Genomic DNA, 17,736 nt, shown 5'->3' with positions numbered 1-17,736 from the left:
AGAAAGCTCTATTTGTGGGAAGAAAAGGACGCAAATTTTGTTTGGGTACAACATTGCATGACCGCGCAATTACCAGTTAAAGCAGCGCAGTGCCAAAGTGTAAAAAGACCTCTGGTCATTTACCAGCAAAATGGTCCGGTCTGAAAGTGGTTAAGTATGGCTCTTTACAGGAAAAAGCTGGCAATTATGACACTCCTTGCCGAGGTTACTGCAACAACAACAACAACTAAAAGAAAAAACACCCACACACACTTGTCAAAATGATCAAGGAAATATGGTACAAAGGCTCAAAGGGTTGCCTTTGCAAGACAGATAAAACTAGAGTCCAATCCCATGGGCACAATGGCGGCCCAACTGTCAGTGTTATATGAGTCACTGCTTGTATAAAAGGCTTGGATCAAAGAATGTGTAGCAAGCGGTCTTTGAAGAAATACAGACAAGGCCAAGATCTGACCCTTGATGGTATTCAAGGCTAGCTTAATTTCTACCCCCAATTGTAGGAAGGCAAGAATTCTTCCGATGACATACTTTTGAGGATGCCATCATATGGCTTGCCCCCAGGAAATATAGGACCTCCACATCCTATAATAAATGGCCGGCTTCCTTGCATCAATCAGGGTACTTGCCACTGAGCCCGAAAGCCCCCGGATCCTTCAAAATTTGGGCTTCAATAGCCAAACTGTTCAACTTGCTTGTAAGGCAGGATGGAACAAAAGTAACTGCAAAAGCAAATCTGGACGGGATGGAAGAGTTCACGGTCTCCCTACTGCCAACGTTATGATCTCGTGCATACAAGGATCTTCTGGACCACGCCAGAGCTACCAGTCTCACCAGCTTCCCTTCCTCCTTGATTCTGCATAGAAGCTGCGGTAGCAGCTTAACTTTGGGGGCGGGGGGAAAGAAAATCTGTGAAAACTGATCCTAGAGGGTCACTAGAGCATCTGTCCCAAATGCAAGCAGATCCCTTGTCACAAAGCGGTCCAACTCCCTGTTGAACCTGGACACCAACAAAACTATGTCCGGGGTACCCCACTTTTGGCATATGGCTGAAAAAACCCTGGGAACAATTATTGGCAGCTCAAGAAGCCTGCATGCCAATTTTCCACTGCTGACAGAAAATGCACATGCTTCTCTGCCCATGTGAGAATATAATCCACCTCCCTATGGCCTGCCTGACTCATGGTAACCCCTTTCTTGGTTGATATAAGCCCCAGCTACATTGAGTGTATCCTGACAGGACAAACCACAGCCTGAAAGTCCAGGATATTAGAGTCAGACGCACTGCCCGAATCTCTAGAACATTAATGTGTTTTTTTTGGTCTCTGACCACTCTCCCTGGACAGTGGCCTTCTCCAGAACCGCTCCCCAGCCCAAGAGGTTGGTATCCGTCATTACTACCTTCCAGGCTACCGGCATGAAGGATTTTCCCTTCTGCAAATTTCTGGCCATCAACCACCAATTTAAACTCCGGCGCACCTTTGGGGACAGATACATGAGGATCCAAGCCTTGGACTGCCCAGTGTTCCAAGCAGACAGAATACCATTTTGCAGCAGTCTCTAATGAAATTGGGCATAGGGAATAGTTTTGAACAAAGATACCATTTTCCCTAGCAACCTCAAGCAAAGGCGAATGGAGGGATCCTCTCCCTTGACCACGCGGACCAGATCTCATATCCCTGACCTTTGTCTGAGGCAAAAACAAAAATAAATAAATAGGTAGTACATCACAGGACACAGAGCCACAGTATTTACTGATGGGTTATATAGGCACCACTAGGTAATGGACACTGGCACACCCTAGACAGGAAGTTTATATAACCCCTCGCCTTACTGGAGTACCTCAGTTTTGTAGCAAAGCAATATATGTGTATTAGAAGAGCGGAGGGAACTCTGTATCCCGTGATGTACTTTAAGAAAAGGATTTTACAGGTAAGCTGCTATAAAAATCCTAATTTCTTTTTTGGTACATCACAGGACACGAGCCACAGTATTTACAGATGGTATGTCCCAAAGCAATGCTATTTGAGGGGAGGGAGACACAACAAAAGTAAGGAGAAATCAGACCTGAGGACCTTGTACTGCTGCTTGCAGCACACTGCACCCAAAGGCAATATCCTCACGTCTTCTCACATCCACCTGATAGAATCTGGTGAATGTATGACTGAAGACCAATTTGCGGCCTTGCAGATTTGAGCCATGGACGCCTGGTGATGCACTGCCCATGAAGCACTAACAGCCTTTGTGGAGTGCCCTTTAATTTGAAAAGGTGGAACTTTCCTCTTCAAAACATAAGCTTGAACAATTACCTGTTGAATCCACTTAGCAAAGGTAGATTTCAACCTTGCCTTTTGTTTTTTTTAGGACCTTCAGGCAACATAAAACATCCATTTGGGAAACTGAGCAGTCACTTCCAAATTAGTGAAAGTTTTTGACTGCTCTCACTACATCCAGAGAAGGTAGTGACTTTTCTTCCATGGAACAGGGATCTGGAAAAAAATGAAGGCAGAATATCCTGGGTTAGATGGAAAACTGAAACCACCTTCGGTAAAAAGCTAGGACAAGGATGCAATACTACTCTATCCTTGTGCGTGATTAAATATGGCTCTTTACAAGAAAGCCGCCAATTCTGATACCCTTCTTGTAGAAGAAATCGCTACCAGAAAAATTTAGAGATAGAAAAAGTAGTGGTGCGTTGTACACAAAAAGAAAAGATAAAATGCTAAACGTCCTAGTGAAACAAAATGACAGTGGAATAGATATCTAAAAGCAGGTGCTGGCAATTGCCAGGCTAACGGCGTGTAGAAAGAAGCCAAAACACAAATGTGGGCTAACAATAAGCAATTAATACAATCAAAATGTGCAAAACAAGTGTTAATTACCAAACTTAGGTACGTGAAGCAAGGTGCATATATCCCAAGTGAAAAATAATAGATAAAATTAAAATAAAAGCAAATATTGGATTATACATGTGCATAAAAAGTTAAGTCCAAACAAAAGCATATATAACAATCTCCATAAAAAATGCTTCCTTCTGCAGAGATATACGTAGTGCAATATATAGTGGCTTTGCAAACCCAATAATAAAGTGCTGGTAAACAAAATTCGGCAAGGTGCTGCTAGTGATGGGCGACTAGTGAAATCCTGTGCTGATTAAATATATGGGTGTTCCCTTACCTTACTGCTGTAAGGTAACAGCATGTAAATATATATCTTTGGGGTCCTTGGTGGCCGTCCTAGCGTGGTAGCCCAGGCTCTTGTCGGTATAGGTGTCCAGCCTACAGTTGGCGTTAGCACCCCCTTTAATAGTGACCTTTAAAAAGGTAACCAGGATGGATGGGTCTCGCCATAGGTGGAGATTAAGAACAGGAGGGATGCCCCATAGTGTAGTATATTAAAGCGTGTTCATTGAGTTAAAATAAAGCTAGACAGGTACACGCATAAAAATTAAAGACAGTACAGCAATGTAAAAATGAGCTCAAAAGCATCACTTCCGGTATCATAGTCCCGAAGCGTGTTCGTCACAATCACGTGACTTCCCCTGATGAAGTCACGTGATCGTGACAAACACGCATCGAGACTGATACCGGAAGTGACGCTATCGAGTACGCTGGTCATTTTTACATCGTTTTTATCATTAGCCCACATTTGGGTTTTGGCTTCTTTCTACACGCAGTTAGCCTGGCAATTGCCAGCACCTGCTTTTAGATATCTATTCTACTGTAATTTTGTTTCACTAGGACATTTAGCATTTTATCTTTTATGTACAGCGCACCACTACTTTTCTATTTTTTATTGGGTTCAGACATTTCCCTCAGTGTGTGCAGTAGTACATGCTCTATAGCCATTTGAATTGGCGCAGGAATACCCCTTTCTATTATTTACCAGAAAAATTAGCTTACTTGTCAAAAGGACCAAGGGAATATGTCATATCGGCTCAAAAGGCCAGTTCTGTAATGCTTACAGAACTAAATTCAAGTCCCAAGGGTTCAGGGGCATGCTAACAAGTAGATTAAGGCACGTTAGCCCCTGTATAATGCGCCGGAACAAAGAATGCGAAACAAGCGGACGTTGAAATACCGACAAGGCCGAGACCTGGCCCTTGATAGTACTCAAGGCCAGCTTCATCTCCAACCCCATTTGCAGAAAAGCAAGAATTCTCCCTATGACATACTTTCTGGAATGCCAACCCCTAGATTCACACCAATAGACGCATGCCTTCCAGACTTTATAATAAATTACTCTGGAAGCTGGCTTCCTTGCATTAACCGGTTCCCGACCAGTGCACGCTGATGTACGTCGGCAGAATGGCAGGGGCAGGCATATTGGTGTACAGGTACGTCCAATCTTCAATGCCGCCCTGCCATCGCGAGCGCGCCACCAGCGGTGCGCTCGCGTGCCGGTCAGGACCCCCGTGAGTCCAGTCGCGGGTCCCGCGGACTCGATTGCCGCGGGCATACCCGCGATCGTCTCACGGGACGGCTGAATGGAGAAGTTCCGTTTTAAACAGCATTTCTCCATTCTGCCTAGCAACTAGTGACGCTGATCTCTGCTCCATGTGATTGGAGCAGAGATCAGTGTTCACTAAATGAAAGCCCAACCCCCCACAGTTAGTAACACACCCCTACATTGCCACCCACTGGTTAAGCCCTTCACTGCCAGTGTCATTTACACAGGAATTACTGCATTTATATAGCAATGATTGCTGTATAACTGACAATGGTCCCAAAAGGTGTCAAAAATGTCCGATGTGTCCGCCATAATGTTGCAGTCACAATAAAAAAAAAAACGCTAATCTCCGCCATTACTAGTAAAAAAAAAAAAATGTATTAATAAAAAGGCCATAAAACTATCCCCATTTTGTAAATGCTATAACTTTTGCGCAAACCAATCGCTTATTGCGTTTTTTTTTTTTTTTTTACCAAAAATATGTAGAATACGCATTGGCCTAAACTGAGGGAAAAAATGTTTTTTTATATATTTTTGGGGGATATTTATTATAACAAAAAGTAAAAAAAAAATATAATAAAATATAGGGGGCTAAACTTTCTGTCTAGGGTGTGCCAGTGTCCATCAACTTAGCGGAGCCTATATAACCTGTCGGTAAATACTGTGGATCTGTGTCCCGTGATGCACGAAAAAGAAACCTGTGTGTGTCTCTATGACCAGACCCAAGTATTCTAGCCTTCTTACTGGCCATAAGGCTGACCTCTAGGTTGAGAATCCAACCCAGGTGTTCCAAATACTTGACCAAGCTGGACAAACTCCATTCTAGCCGTGCAACCGACTGATCTACAAGTAGCAAGTTGTCTAGGTATGTCATTACTGATATAACCTGAACCCTTAAATCTTGCCAATACTGGGGCCAGAATTTTTGTAAACACCTGGGCGGCAGGAAACCGAAGGGCAAAGCCACAAACTGAAAATGGTGCTGTTCCACTTCAAAAACAGACATTTCTGGTGAGTGGGGCAAATTGGCACATGCAGATATGCATCTTTGATGTCTATTGATGCTAGAAATTCTCCTCCTCTCAGAGTGGACACGAGTGACCGGACTGACTTCATGCGAAAGGAGCAGATGGTTAGAAATTTATTTAGATCTTTGGAGATGTCAGACCCATTCTAGATTTCATTCAGTTTTGGCACTGTGAAGAGATTTGAATAAAAACCCATGCCCTGCTCCTCTGCTGGAATTTCTGTAATTACACCCTGTGACATCAACCAGTGCCTGGAATAAAGACCTTTTTAACCACTTGAGATCCGCGCTATAGCCAAATGACGGCTACAGCGCGGATCTCCTTTTCCGGGACTACGTCTATTGACGTAGTCCCGTGTACGAGCGGCCTGCGCGCCCCCTGAGGGGCGCGCGCGGCGCGCTCTGTGATCGGCGAGTCCATGAGACTCGCCTGATCACCGATCCGTGCAAGGGGGGGGTCGATCCCGACCCCTTATCACGTGATCAGCTGTCAGCCAATGACAGCTGATCAGGTGACATAACGGAGCCAGTAATCGGCTAGTATTCCTCCTCGCGCTTACAGCGCGAGGAGAAAAAAAAAAAAGGCCGATCACCGGCGGCCGTGATCGGGACATCAGTCCCGATCACGGCCAGCAATGCAAGCGCTCACCTGCCCCCTGCAGTGCCACCCTAATAAAAAGTACGTGCCCCCCGTCAGTGCCACCCAGCAGTGCCCATAGTGCCACCCAGCAGTGCCACCCACAGTGCCCACAATCTGCCTCAAAGGTGCTGCACCCCAGTGCCGCCCATCAGTGCCCAGCAGTGCCACCTATCAGTGCCACCCATCCATGCCCATCGGTGCCCACCAGTGCAGCCCATCAGTGCCGCCTAATCAGAGCACTTCAATGAAGGAGAAAAATGACCCGTTTGCAAAATTTTATAACAAACTATTAAAACATGATTTATTTATTTATTTTTTTTGCATCTTTTTTTGTTTGTTTAGCAAAAAATAAAACTCCGAGCTGTAACTAAATACCACCAAAAGAAAGCTCTATTTGTGGGAAAAAAAATGATAAAAATTTCATTTGGGTACAGTGTTGTATGCCCACGCAATTGTCATTCAAAATGCATCAGCGCTGAAAGCTGAAAATTGGTCTGGGACTGAGGGGGGGTTTAAGTGCCCAGTAAGCAAGTGGTTAAACAGGTCTCTAGGAACATTCAATCTTGGAAAATGAAACGGAAACTCCCACAACTATAGCTTGTAGCTTAGAGATAACCCATCTGTCTTCCATCATACCGTGATCTCACCAAACACAGGGAAGCATAGGTTTCCCAAACGCCTATTACAACTTCTTTAGCAGCTCCTTCAATCGCCACTACATTTGTACCACTGTAGCAATATGTAAATTGCTTGTGTTAGTTGTGGTCCCCCCACAGAGAGCTATGTAGTTTTGTAGTGGTTACTACTTATGGCCGCCATAAATAGTATGGCTACTGTGTTTGGCGGGATCACCGTATGGTCACTTGGAGTCGGTAAGGGGCATTAATAATCACTTGTGGTGTGTCACCATCTTGGAGGATATGATTTCACTTATCTTCGTTTGGATTGTGATTTTTTGCACCTTATGTGGACTTTTATTTGTTTTTTTACTTTTTTGCACCCATTTTCTATTGAATGGAACTTTTGATTCGTTGAATATTTTCTCTTTATTTTTATGGACCCCCAACATGCTTTATGGATTAATCACTTAATATTGTCAACAAATTTGTGTCTGCTTTAGGTTTTATCTAGTGAGAATTTTTTCACCAATATGTTCATCATTTGAGTGAATGTTTGTTTTTCTTTTGTTCACTAAAGGATGTGGTAACTGCTTTAGTTTTCTCAGTTGAGAATTTGCCACCACTCAATATTATTACATTTAATATATTAGCGCTGCACTTTTTTCCCCACTATATTGCATTTTAAGTTTTTGTATTAGACTTTTTGTGTTAGCTGGTTCTATTCATTGAGTTAAAACATATCCAAATATTAATTACATATTTTTATAGCACAGCATTACCTTTGGGTTTTTTAGAATTGAAATTTGGTTGCAGATTCCTAGGTCCGCTTGCCTGCACTTTGATAGCCAGAACACAATAATGGTAGTAGGTAGGCTAGACATTTAATTCTATTTACATTTATAAAACAACATGTCAAATTATGCCCAGAATAGTGCAATTTTTAAAAGTCTAGCAATTTGTCCCTTTCACTTTGCTGTGTAAAATATGCTTTCAAAGGGTAGCAATGAAAGCAGGACACAGACAGCACTGCACGCTCTCTTGTAGATCTCAGCATGGAGCCAGAACAAACAAGCTGACAATGTCATGAAACTACAGTCCCCTCCCAGAAACTCGAGTCTCATTACAAACACGTCCCTATCGTGAGACATCTTACATCATCTCCAAGCAGCTGAAAGACTTATCAGCACCCTCATCTTGAACTTGGAATGCTAACCTGGCAGGTTTACAAGGCAGCAATACCTGTATACCTTGTCACAATCCCTGTTGTCTATATTTCCACTTCTAAATACATGAACTACTGTTTTTATGTCAAAATTCTGAAGTGTCCTTTGACAATTTTCATAGACAAGGTAATGCTCTTTGCCATGGCTATACTACACTGCTTACCAAAACCTTGCCAGCTGTGTGCCATAATCTTAACCTTTGCCATATTTAATAAAAACAGAACTCCAGGCTGATAAAAACCCAAACCTCCCAATCCCGGGCACAGCTACCATTTTTTTTTTTTTTTAAATCCTTAAAGCTCCAGGGTCCAGTTTGGTTATATCTAGTTCTCCAAATGTCAATGGTGCCGAGCAAGCAACCCCCTGCATTCAGTATAAAGATTTGCGCCAGCAGCACCTGGAAAAAGACCAGTGCCAACTATGAAGCCCAGGTTACTAAAGTGAATTTGTGCCCTCTGAATGCGATATATGAAGGATGAGATGTAACCAAGCTGGGACAAACTAACCAAACAAACATTTTTAGCATTGGGCGTTTATGAATATATCCTTAAAATGTACGAGCTCATCAGCGAATAACTCCTCCAAATCAAAGGCAGGCAAAAAACAGCTCTCGTATGCATCTCATTTGCGTATTTTACAAACAGTTCGTAAATTTACTGAAAGTTGTCAGCCCTGCCCTGTCATACTGACAGTCAGGCAGAAGACAAACTTTTCGTTAGGAAAAAAACAGTTCTAGTTAATCTATAAAATTTGACTTTATACATACCTTAGAAGTCAAATCGCAGATAGTGTAGCAATATGGACTACAACCGTAAAGTACAGCAAAAGCCCGCACGAATCTCTTTCTCCTTCTCCTGATGTGAGACAGATCTCTCCATGCATAGAGAGGGGTTGCGGCCTACCACGCGGTATAACACTCCAACCCATACCAGAGGGGCCTGCTCCGCTGCTAGTCATCGGACGTCCACCCAGCACCACTCTAATCACCGTTTAGCTGGTGTGCCAAGCTTTACATTGAGAAGGCGGATGCGCTGCATGTGTATCACTACACAAGATATTGTCTAGAAGATATATCGGCCTGGTCATTGTTGAGGGGACAACTGCCCAGCCTTTACCCACCGTTTGTCACGGTTTCACTGGGACATTTTGCACAGACCTCTTTACCTTAAAGGGGTTGTAAACTTTTTTTTTCACCTTAATGCATCCTATGCATTAAAAAATATAAAAAAAATAAAAAACACCCCAACCCCCCTTTTACTTACCTGAGCCCCGGAATTTCACACGCCGGAGATGCACTTTTCCTCTACCCAGGATTTTCAGCTCTTGATTGGATAGATAGCAGCGTAGCCATTGGCTCCCGCTGCTATCAATCAAATCCAACGACACGGGCGCCGGGCCAAGTCCGGCATTCGTGTCTACGGACGCAAACGCTGGACTCAGGAGTGTGCCCACAAGGTAACCTCTCCGGGATAGCATGTCTCCAAGGGGGTTATCTGATATGGGGAGGAGCCATGAGAGCCACCGAGGGACCCCAAAAAAGAAAAGAAAAGAAAAAAAAAAACACACACACACACACACACACACACACACACACACACACACACACACACACACACACACACACACACACCTTTACAATCACTTTAAGAATACTTAACTGAACCCATTTTGAACGCTGTACTTAAACTAGACTTATGCACAACGGAAAATTTTGTTTAGATTCGGTTCATTGTCATTCGTAAAATACATCATTTCGTTCTGTTATATTCGTTACGTTAATACGTTTTCGGATAATTCATTATTATTCGTAGAGTATCAAATTCATTCGTATTCATCGAAATTCACTATGTATGTATAGACATTCGTGATAATGATTCGTAGTTTGGAAAGTCGTTTGGTTATTGAATCTTTTAAACACACAAAATGACAACGTCTCCTCCTCGGCTCAAATACAATACAACACCCTTCTAACTCAGTTCTCAGGAATGCATTTTGCCAGTAATCCATCCTCCGGCACAAAATGAATTTGCTGATTGGACTATAAGATTTACTTTAAGCGGACCTTTTGTTTCATTAGATCTTTAAAGAATTACCAAATCATGTCAAATTCATTCGTTATATTTCTTTCGTATTCGTTATTTTTTTATTTGGACATTCGGATGCATCCGAATGTCCGAAAGATGCAAAATTCGGCTGAATTTTGATTTTTTACGAAACGAATTGCACAAGCCTAACTTAGACAACTTTAGCCTTCTTCAATACAAGAAACGTATGAGATCCTATGTACCGGTGAAGACCATCAGATCTCCATAGGGGCACTACTGCTATTACTGATACAAGGGTCATTACACTAATAATTCTAAGCCTCATTTTTTGTTAGAGTAACAGTTATAGGCAGGCCAGGTTCCATCTTCTGCAGTGTGTCAATGTAATCTGTTAGCTGTATTTATCCCTACCTTGTCTTGTGTCATGCGGGGGAATTTTGCCGAGTTGGCGCTGTTGTCTAAAACTCAGCAGATCCATTACCTCCGCTTTGTGACGACATCCCTTTAATTGGTTCAAGTAAATATTATCAGAGTATAAATACACAGAGTTGTCTGATTACTTTACAGTGGTACAAGGATGTCAGAGCCCATAGTGTCAGGTGAGTTGGAATGTTCACCAGGTCACGGCAGTGCAGATGAGAAGGTAATTCCAAGCAGTCACTTGGGGGGGGGGTCACGCTACAATAGCATTACAGACCATGCAAAGAATCTGTTCATGAATTGCTTGGCAAAGTTGTAAGTAGGTGCTTGTGGGGTATCAATGAATGTACTGTATTTCTGCTGCTGTAGTAATTGCTCTGTAGTTTGTTCAGGCTGCCCAGGATGATTAGGGTGACTAGACTCTTTCCTGGGTCCTGCTCTGTTGTAAGCCGCATAACTACAAGAGTAGGGCTCAGAGCTACTCTTACTCGTTGGATTTGTAGAAGGACTGCTACCTCATGTAGTCCTACAGGGGCACATGGCTCCCTTCTAAGAGCTGCCAGCGAGAAAACGTGGTAAGCAGTAAGGTCCAGATCACCAGAATGATTTAACCCAAAGCATCATCAGTCTTCCAACTCAAAAGGATCCTCCACTACTGGACTCTGCCAGTGTTGGACTTGCACCTATACAGGCAAGTCTGGGCAACCACAATGTAGTTAGTTTGGAAAACTAAATGTGCACAGAGACCTGTATATGTTGAAGAAGCGTTGAGTAAAGTTCAAGAACTGTTCAAATGCCTGGTCTGAAGGTACGCTAAAAGGGGTATATGGCGTATAAGAACAGGGCCTGTAAAGCACACAGGATACAAAACAAAAGACCACTACAAAAAGGTTAACTCAGCAGAAGAGTCAAAAGCAGGAAAGTAGTTGCCATGGGTACCCCTAGCACGTGCTCTGGTGCATGTTATAATAGGAGTCATGTGAATGAGCCCTAAAACCTACAAGTTGTGCAGAGTCTAGAGTTTCATAGCTATTCTGAAGTAAAAGTAACTTCTACAATAATGCATTTGTTTGCTGGCTGTGATGCAACACTTTCCTTGGCAACCCTTTTTGCTTAGTGTTTGGCAATTGCATTCCCTCCAACATTTTTTTCTTTGTCAAACAAGTTCTCTGGCCAGAAGAGCGAAAAAGAAAAAAAGGTCACAGTAAAAGTAATGTATAAGGAATAAAAGTGATCCAGGAGACGCATCAGTAAATGTGACCAAATATTAAAAACAAACAAACATACTCATTGCCAAAGATTTGTGGCTCTGTTCTTACACAAAATACTAAAGCAAACCTGGGAGACTCACAGTAAAATATTATATTATACACACACACACACACACACACACCATTGGTGAAATGTGCATGGTGGAGCTATTGTCAACTGGTTCTATATTTTTTAGGTTTAAACTCTGACCAAGCGTTAACATAAAAAAAAAAAAAAAAAAAAAATCAACTCTGCCCTTCCCAAGTCGCTGTTAGTCCATTAACAAAATGGGCAGCCCCATCTACACAGAGAAACTACGAAATGGCAGCAATACAAACAAGCACCTTGTGGTGCCTCAGATCATGGCCATGGTCTAGCGATAGATTCCTTTTAACGATGCTGAAATGGAATTTAAACATGGTAAGTGAGAATAAAAAAGGTAATTGGCAATTACAAAAGTACTCTTGAGCTCAGACTCACCCATTCTTCCACATTAGGATCTCCCTCACCCCCAAACCTCTCTTTCCTCCAGAGAATGTTCATTTTACCATGTTGGTTGATCTTTATTCTGATTTTCACAGCAAAGAATATGATAATGGCAAATGCCACCACTATCAGGAAACCCAGGACAATGGCAATGGCCTAGAAGGGGAAAACCATGACATTAATTAGGCTTTCTGGTGCATCTTGAAATGGGAAAAAAAAAAAAAAAAAACACACACAAAGACGACCCATAACTGTGGAGCAGTTAAAATCCTAATCGGCAGGAATGGGACAACATTAATCTCCAAAAGCTCCAGAAACTGGTCTCCTTAGCTTCCAGACATTTTACAGAATTGTTAGAAGAGGGGATGCTACACCAAGGTGCAAATGGCTCAGTTTTTTCTTAAAATACTACATTTTCTTGGTTTAAAACATTTGATATATTTTCTAGTCTTGATTATGAATAAAATATGGGGTTTATGAGATTTGTAAATCATTGCATTTTGTTTTTAAGTAGATTTTATAGTGTCCCAACCGGGGAACCGGGGGCTGTAAAATGTGGTCATTACAAAAAAAAAAAAAAAAAACCCACTTTGCATAGGACAATTGTAGGCAGCATAAGCAATGGTTTTACATGACCACATAACAGATCAGGTTCTGAAAATGACTGATAAGATGAATTTCAGGATTTAAATTTGAGACTTCCAAGCACTTGTTTACTAATAGTATTACATGTTCTAATAACTGGAAGCGTGGACTACATCACAAAACAATACATTTATTGGGCCTGGCAAGGGTTGGACAGAATGCATTTCTTTTAAATATTTATATACATTTTACATTGAATGGGTCTTAGAGTCTGAGTGTGTGTGAATATATATATATATATATATATATATATATATATATATATATATATATATATATATATATTTTTTTTTTTGTATTAAAATAAAGTCCATAAAAATGTAGGCCAATTTGAATTCTGCACATCACAACTCCTAGCTTCCACCTTCCCAATCTCACACTATACTCCCTCTCAAATAGCGCTTTCATTTTTGCTGGGTATAAACTTTTTGAAATTGGCACCTAGACTTGGGAAGATTTGTACAGGCTAGCACCAACAAATATAGTTTCAATATGTAATAAACACTAGTTCATGACCTAATTGCACTATCAACATAAATGCTATGTCATATCTATTAAATGCTTAGATAGGGTTGTGACAGGATGCCTACAAAAAAATAAGTGTATGCCATTTATTTCCTTATTTGGGAAGATTTTAATTTTCCATTCCTGTAGACAAAATAAGTTATGACGAAGAAATCTCACCAAAAGGGAAAAGGTGGTCCTTTTAGACAGTTGTCATCCCTGGAAAATGTCTCCCTTCTTCTGGAGACAAAACCAAAACTTTTGGTCTGTCACCTACTATCCTCAGGGACAAAGGTCCCCAGGACAAAAGGGGCAATTGTTTATAAATCACTTCCAATCGGTTTTTGTACGTAGATTTTAAATAAAGGACAAGCTTACCTCCTGCGGCTCAACTACACAGTAGTGGTAAAGGTACTGATTCACAAAAACTCCAGTTGTGACTGGCGAATAGAACTGGTTGCATATGGACACAATCTGTGTGTAAAAAGCAGATCCAGATGCCTGTGCTACAGGATTCACTCCTATGGTATACACAATCGTTGCAATGAAGACAAACCCTCCGATAATCGCACTGGCAATGATAACAATCATGTAAAACCGTCTGGTAGTAGAAGTTTCGGTCCTGGTTACAAGCATCACAAAAAGCACCATACTAAGAATAAAGCAAATAGCGGCCATGGCAAGGAGGAATCCTTTAGCAGTTCTTGGGTCAGTATAATTTCCTCCATAGGCAAAACCCATTCCCATCTGAGATGTACCAAATCCATATCCATTGTATCCCCCAGAGTATCCTCCTCCTCCCATGCCATAACCCATGGATTGTCCAGTGACATCCAAATCCCATGGCAACGTGGAAGCTACACAAGCAAAAATGCCAACACACATGACAACAATAAGGATAGCCATAATCTTGATGATGCCAGGTGGAGAGCTCCATTTGTAGAAATGCTGCGTTATAGGGACCTCATCATCTGGATAGTAAGAGTAAGCTGGCTGTGAGCGCATCTCTCCTCCGTACATATCTCGACTTGGGGCATAGTTAGAGGGTCGGCTACAAAAAAAAAAAAAAAAGAGAAGGATAAACAATTACAAACAAAAATTAAAAAAAAAAAACACACCACACAAAAAAAAAAAAAAAAAAAAAAAAAAAAAAAAAAAAAAAAAAACACAACCCACACACATATAGAAGCAAAAAGCAGACGCCTGGATTTTATCATATTATCTGAATGGTAATACTTTAGAAAGAAGATATGCATTCCAATGCCAGATTACATGCTTGTCCCATGTCCAATTACATGTGCATTATATGTTTGCATATACAGTGGAGGAGAATTGAATGATATGCAACCTTATCTTATCAAGTTCAAGCCATTTATTCCTCAGTTATCCATTTATTTTGAACCAAGCATGTAGCACTTTTATAAAGCATTGCAAAACTATTTCCACTTCTACAGCAACAATAAAAACTCCCTGTACAGAGCATCAACAGGGGAAGGAAAACCAAAATGCATTGCCAAGCAGAAGTGAACACCAAGGTCACCCAAACTTGATGACGTTGTGTACACAAGCTACAGAATGGGTCCTCTGAGGGAAAAAATAAAAAAAAAATAATATAAATAATAAAAAAACAAAAAAATTAATTTGTGCTGTTCACCCTCCATGCTTTTGGCCATTGGGCAAAGGGTCTATATAAGTGCCACCTCCATGAAATCATTCTCTGCAGCCATTACCTTGTGTACCACCACCCCCTCCCTTTAGAACGTAAGCTCTACGAGCAGGGCCCTCCTGTGCCTATTGTATTGTAATTGTGTTGTTTCTCCCCCCCCCCCCCCCCCATACATTGTAAAACAATGTGTAAACTGTTAGCGCTATATAAATCATGTATAAAAATAATAAGGCACATAAACAAGTGGTGGAGATAAGATTTTGATTTTTTTTGGCAGTAGGAGGGACCTTTCCTGCATTATAGGAGGTGTACTATAAGAACATTTACACACAACATATAAGATCTCTCTTCACCAGAATTATGAACACCATTACAGAAGTCATACCACTATCAATTGTACTCTCCAAAGCGAAGAGGGTGCATTCTGCACCAGAAAGAACATGGTCAAAACATTATATACACAGTATCTCACAAGTGATTACACCCCTCATATTTTTGTAAATATTTTATCTTTTCATGTGACAACACTGAAGAAATGACACTTTGCTACAATGTAAAGTAGTGAGTGTACAGCTTGTATAACAGTGTAAATTTGGTGTCCCTCAAAATAACTCAAGACACACCTATGTCTAAACCACTGGCAAAAAACAAACAAAAAAAAAAAAGGCGAGTACACCCCTAAGTGAAAATGTCCAAATTTGCCTCAATTAGCCATTTTCCCTCCCTAGTGTCATGCAACTCAGTGTTACAAGGTCTCAGGTATGAATGGGACACAGGTGTGTTAAAATTTGGTGATGTCTCTTATACTGGTCACTGGAAGTTCAACATGGCACCATGGCAACAAACTGAGGATCTGAAAAAAAGAATTGTTGCTCTACATGAAGATTGCCTAGGCCATAAGAAGATTGCCAAGACCCTGAAACAGAGCTGCAGAATGGTGGCCACGACCATACAGCAGTTTAACCACTTCAGCCCCAGACCAATTGTCAGCCTAAAGGACCAGAGGTCTTTTTACAATTTTGCACTGCACTGCTTTAAACTGGTAATTGCGGTCATGCAATGTTGTACCCAAACTAAATTTGCGTCCTTTTCTTCCCACAAATAGAGCTTTCTTTTGATGGTATTTCATTGCCTCTGCGATTTTTATTTTTATATAAATGAAAAAAGACCGAAAATTTCGAGAAAAAAAAAATTGTTATAAGAAAAATCGAATAAACTCAATTTTAGTCATACATTTAGGGCAAAATTTATTCAGCTACATGTCTTTAGTAAAAAAAAAAAAAAAAAAAAAAAAAAAAAAAATCAATAAGCGTATATTTATTGGTTTGTGCAAAAGTTATAGCGTCTACAAACTAGAGTATATTTTCTGGAATTTACACAGCTTTTAATTTATGACTGCCCATCTCATTTCTTGAGGTGCTAAAATGGCAGGGCAGTACAAACCCCACCCCAAATGACCCCATTTTGGAAAGTAGACACCCCAAGGAAATTGCTGAGGGCATGTGAGCCCATTGAATTTTTTTTGTGCCAAGTGATTGAATAATGACACAAAAAAAAAAAAAAAAAAAGTTTACAAAAAGTTGTCACTAAATGATATATTGCTCACACATGCCATAGTTAAATGTAGAATTTCACCCCAAAATATATTCTGCTGCTTCTCCCGAGTATGGGGATACCACATATGCGGGACTTTGAGAGTCTAGCCGCGTACGGCACCCCGAAAACCAATCACTGCCTTCAGGATTTCTAAGGGTGCAAATTTTTGATTTCACTCCTCACTACCTATCACAGTTTCAAAGGCCATAAAATGCCAAAATAACACAAAACCACCCCCCAAATGACCCCATTTTGGAAAGTAGACACCCCAAGCTATTTACTGAGAGGCATGTTGAGTCCATGAAATATTTATATAAGTTGCAGGATTACTTTTTATTTTTTTGCACAAAGTTGTCACTAAATGATATATTGCTCACATATGATATGGGTATAAGTGAAATTACACCCAAAAATAAATTCTGCTGCTTCTCCCGAGTAGGGGAATACACATGTGGGGACTTTTTGGGAGCCTAGCCATGTACGGGACCCCGAAAACCAAGCACTGCCTTCCGGATTTAAATATAAAACGCTACCAAAAAAAACTGTTAGCGATCGCAGGGATCAGGCCTGACTCTGCGATCGTTGCAGTTATGCGTTTAGTGTTTTCTAAGTGACAGTGATTGATCGATCGATACTGCACTTGGGTGGGCTGGGCGGAGGGGCAAAAATGCAGGTGTCAGCAGGTATCTGGGCTGATCCCGCTAACAATGCGTTTTTTTGGAACCCTAAACTGCTGGGGACGCTAGTATAGATCTGATCAGATCAGATATTGATCTGTTCAGATTCTATACCACTACGGGAGGTTTATGCTTTGCGCGTGGGTGTTAGCGGTACTGGCACTAACCTAGCGCTGCCTGGGGCGACGCAGACCCTGACCCTAAAACCTAATTGATATCACCCGCCGGGTGATCAGGGGGTTAAACCTTTATTGGGTAATAAATGGTGGGTGCCCTGATGCTATAAAAAGCAAACTAACCAGAGTCACCCGTAACACTTATACGGTGATCACTGGTGAAAGAGTTAACTAGGGGCAATCAGAGGGTTCAAATATTTATTAGGTAGTATATGGGGGTCCCTGGCGCTATATAAAAACCTGACGGGGAACCTAAATAACTGGCTAACCAGTGTCACTTATACAGTGATCGCTGGTGAAAGGGTTAACTAGGG

The 17,736-nt window shown here is 41.3% G+C and overlaps 1 protein-coding gene across 1 annotated transcript in view; it reads right to left on the bottom strand.

Annotated features, from left to right (window-relative positions):
• OCLN (occludin) overlaps nt 1-17,736 on the bottom strand; it is a 61,210-nt gene that overhangs the window by 23,910 nt on the left and 19,564 nt on the right. Inside the window, exons 3-4 of the mRNA XM_077462476.1 lie at nt 13,686-14,358; nt 12,153-12,314 (exon numbers count right to left, since the gene is read on the bottom strand). Coding sequence (XP_077318602.1) covers nt 12,153-12,314; nt 13,686-14,358 — 835 coding nt within the window. The remainder of the gene's footprint in view (nt 1-12,152; nt 12,315-13,685; nt 14,359-17,736) is intronic.

The sequence above is a fragment of the Lithobates pipiens genome, unplaced genomic scaffold, assembly GCF_037356315.1.
Source record: "Lithobates pipiens isolate NorthernLeopardFrog02 unplaced genomic scaffold, aLitPip1_a1.2 Scaffold_3, whole genome shotgun sequence".
Taxonomy (NCBI): Eukaryota; Metazoa; Chordata; class Amphibia; order Anura; family Ranidae; genus Lithobates; species Lithobates pipiens.
This window is presented reverse-complemented; position numbering and strand designations above follow the sequence as displayed.